This window comes from Leuciscus leuciscus, assembly GCF_965113295.1.
Source record: "Leuciscus leuciscus genome assembly, chromosome: 25".
In the NCBI taxonomy this organism is placed as follows: domain Eukaryota; kingdom Metazoa; phylum Chordata; class Actinopteri; order Cypriniformes; family Leuciscidae; genus Leuciscus; species Leuciscus leuciscus.
In genome coordinates, this window is record NC_138724.1 from 16107393 (window position 1) to 16111392 (window position 4000).

The 4000-nt window shown below is 34.9% G+C and overlaps 1 protein-coding gene across 1 annotated transcript; it reads left to right on the forward strand.

The window, feature by feature from the left end:
• The first annotated feature begins 1493 nt into the window (after nt 1-1493).
• On the forward strand, nt 1494-4000 carry efcab10 (EF-hand calcium binding domain 10). The gene is made up of 4 exons (XM_082158907.1): nt 1494-1640; nt 2036-2200; nt 3562-3652; nt 3822-4000. Exons 1-4 carry the CDS (start codon nt 1538-1540, stop codon nt 3862-3864), a joined length of 402 nt encoding a protein of 133 aa, XP_082015033.1. The 5' UTR covers nt 1494-1537; the 3' UTR covers nt 3865-4000.

Below are 4000 nucleotides of genomic sequence, written 5' to 3' on the forward strand. Positions count from 1 at the left end.
ACGCAACCAGCTCGGCTCGTTTGTCAACCTGCCTGGAGAAACTTCTTCAAATATCAAACATTCATCGCAATAAGCCCATTTTCATTGTCTCAAGCAAATATTATTGCCGAATTATTTCATCTTCAAAGAACTCTAACATTCTTAAGATTGTAAACCTGTTCCGCCTCTTTAATAATAATTTTAAAAAAGAAGTATGCAATTTATTTGTATTTTCAGATGCAGGCATAAAAAAAAGAAAAAGAAAAAAAAGTATCCTATGTATCCTATATATGTGTATACATTTACAGTGTTAGTTCTGTGCATTTGCATTTGTTCTTCTTTGCATTTGTTTTTTTGTTTTTAAATTGCTCATTGTAGGGAATATATTTTAGCAATACGTGAAAGTTCAAGCTTTTTGTATTCTATTTTCTACTATTCTGAGTTTTTTAAAGTGTTGTTTAGTTTTATACACAGCTTTGTAAATGCAACTGATTACATAATATTCACAATATTTAATATTCATTAAAATACATGAGGATAACATACATTCCTAATTTTTTGTGTGTGTGGGTGGGGGGGTGTTTCCCTTCACACTGAATATTAACGTGAAGCAAATATTGTAATAATAGTATAATAATAGTATAATATTACCTTTAAAATAAAGTGCATATACAGTACGGAAGAAACAGTTCCCTCTAGTGGTTAGAAAAGGCAACTGATACTCGGGAACAAAGTGGGATTTTGCAACTACTTATGCTCATTTTCGTGTTCGTGGGAGTAAAAAGTAACAGTCCCAGACCATACAAAAAAGTACATTTAAGACCTTAATTTTAATTTAAATGTAATTAATTTTCTCTATTGACATCCTAGATTTGTCCCAAACATACATTCAAATAATATGTTAGAGTTAGATTTGTCATATTAAATTTTTTGCTGGATATACAGTATCGAATTTTAGGCATTAAGTTATTATTTTACTTAATAAAATACATTTACAAACAATGAAGTAATACAAAATTAACATATCAATATTACACAAAAATCTTAAGTTAAGTTAAGTAGAAATATAGGGAAGCCGGTAACACAGTCTAAAAACAGGTCTACTTTAGTTTCCCTCAGTTTAATGAGATTGAAGAGGATTACACCGGAAGTAGGGTTAACGGTTCACTCAAATTCAGCAAAAAGGGAGAATGTGAGGGATTTAGAGCCTCAGTCATCATTCACTTTCATTGAATCTTTATATAACGATATATATACGAGAGTGAATGGTGGCTGAAGCTCATTTTTAACTAACGTTACACAAAAGAAAGACATGCATACAGGTTAGGAACAGCATGAGGGTGTGTATAAGTTTTCATCAAAAACTAGGGTGAAATGCTATAATAATTTTCTCCTGTCTACTACAGCGATTTCACTTAACTCACTTAAGTTTAATCAAGACATAAATCATTAATAGTATTAATGAATAATACCACTCTCGCTACTGACGTTCGCCACCCCCGCTGCGCATGTGCGGTATCATAGCAACAGTGATAAACACAGACGGACAGCGGCCAAGATGTCATCGCCGCGGGAGCACGAGGCGGCAGAATACCTCGGGAAACACAAAATTATTGAGCTGATGGATCATTTAACCAGTATGCTCTTCTTCTACAGACCAGGTGAGACTTTTAACGCGTCTCGTAGTGGATCCATCGTATAAAAACTGTGGCATTTACCTTGCACAGCTTCAATTTGAAATTGAGAGTTTGACATGATGAATAGATTGACTGTTCAAAGTCTAGAGTAGTAACCAATTGCTTTCTTACTGTTAAAAGTTGTGGTAAAACAGTAAAAGAAATGAAAGACAAACGTAATGGCCAATCTCATGAATCCTGCCATTACAGTTGGGGATATTTTGGGGATATTTAATTTAATTTTATCAATCAATAAATTCCTCTTGAAACAAACTTTGTTGTATTATTTAAATTGAATACTGTGAAGCTGCTTTGATACAATCTGTATTGTGAAAAGCGCTATACAAATAAACTTGACTTGACTTGACTTGACTTGACAGATCGTCCAAGGGAATTTCTGATTGACCAACTTGAAAAGCTCAGCCTTTCCAAAGCTCGTGTAGGAAACACTCCGTTCCTCTTCAACGAGTCCAACTTAGATGCTCTGTTTGGAGTCCTGGATCCTTCCGATCAAGGCTTTATTACTCATGGTCAATACAAAGAAGGTAAATCTCTTATAATGTTGCAGAGATTGTGAAAGCCTATGTCCTGTTGGGAAAACCTGTGCTGTAACTACACATAATAAAAACAATAATGTGAATGAATGCACTATAAGTAACTTTGGATAAAAGTTTCTGTCAAATAAGCATGTTAATAAATGGAGCATTTACATTATATTGTTTTATATTATATTTAGTGCTGTCAAATCGATTAATGGCGATTAATCACATCTAACAAAAGTTTGAGTTTATTACTTTCAAATGCTTGAGCTTGTTACAAGCTGGATACTGATTGGCTGTTTTTTTTTTTTTTTTTTTTTTTTTTTTTTTGTTCATCATCTGGATAAAATCGTTCTGAAAGGGATTCAGTTTATCTGTGCCATTATCGTTATAGCTGTGGTGTGGACTCTGCTATTCTTGAATGTTGAGAACGATTTTTAGAACTAGGCCTATATCTTTATCGTTATCTTTATCGTTATCTTTATAGTTATCGTCCTTGGTGGGAACGGGCCTAAAGGGATAATCATGCACATCCATCCGGTTGTTATAGCAGAATAAACCCCGACAGGGTGATCGGGATTAGGGTCTTCCATCGACCTGAAGGGGTTTATTCTGAGAGAACAACCGGCTGGATGTACATTATCCTGCTTATTACACGGCTACTTGCCACTTAAGGAAATAATTAGACACGAAATATTGATCTGAGTTTAAATATTTTATTAGGTCTTTAAACGCAAAGCTTCCGCGGAGAGAGCAGTTGCTAGCAAGCGGCAAGTTCAAACTAGACGCACATTTAAGCGATACCGCACAGTCACACCACTTGTTACATGACATCTCACCTCATAAATAATTATGGAGATAAGAGATATTGATCTGAGATTGAACTGTTTTAAAATCATACCTGTTTTTTATTATATAATCCAACAGTGTACAAAACAATCGTTGCATAATGTCAGCAGCTGCGTTTGTATGAAACGAGAGAGAGCGAGTCTGTGATACTGGATGACATTATAACTGTACACAAAATATTGATTTGAGTACAAAGAAAAACAGTTCCTAGCAAACATATAGCCCTGATTTCAGTAACCCAGATGAGCCTGTGGTATCTGTTTTTACTGGTTGTTATCGAGGAATAACAGACCGCTGGATAGCGCGATTGGCCAATCAGAATCAAGTATTCCACAGAGCCGTGTAATAATAAGTAGTAAGTCATGGAGAAACACTGACCCAAGAATTACCCTAATGCACTGCGAACAGAAGATTTCTCTGAATACTTCCATTAAGTTGTTTTGTTTATAATTCATGAGTGTAAGTATTACACTTGTGGTCTGACTCAGTATTATACGCACAACTTTGCTTCCCCGCAGCACTGAAGACGCTTGGCATCAAGAATTTCAATGAGTTCCCGGATGGAGTCAGTGATGACAGGATATCACAAGAGACGTTCATAAGAGAGGCGTAAGTATAACTACTGCTTAAAAAAGAAATATGTGATCGTTCAGATTCAAAGGCGCTGAATTCAGACCGAATATGTAATGCAACCACTATATGCCCATGCATTATTGTAGATATTTGATTATATGAGCAGTTTGTTATACCTTTTGTGTTCATTGTGCTCTCTGTTTAGGACACAAGGGCTTGTCAGAAGTGCAGCAACATTCCAGCTATAGGTGAACTCAAGAACCTTAAAAATAATTATATATTAAATAGCTTTTGTAATGATTTATGTAGAATACAGTATGGATGCATGTATAAATAAATATGAAATAAAACAAGTACTGTAACCCTTAAAACGTTGTCAAACTT

Coding starts and splice junctions, on each gene's coding strand:
- efcab10 (XM_082158907.1), top strand. CDS start 1,538: ATGTCATCGCCGCGGGAGCACGAGGCGGCAGAATACCTCGGGAAACAC. Junction 1,641..2,035: donor GCTCTTCTTCTACAGACCAG/GTGAGACTTTTA, acceptor TTGACTTGACAG/ATCGTCCAAGGGAATTTCTG. Junction 3,653..3,821: donor GAGACGTTCATAAGAGAGGC/GTAAGTATAACT, acceptor CTCTCTGTTTAG/GACACAAGGGCTTGTCAGAA.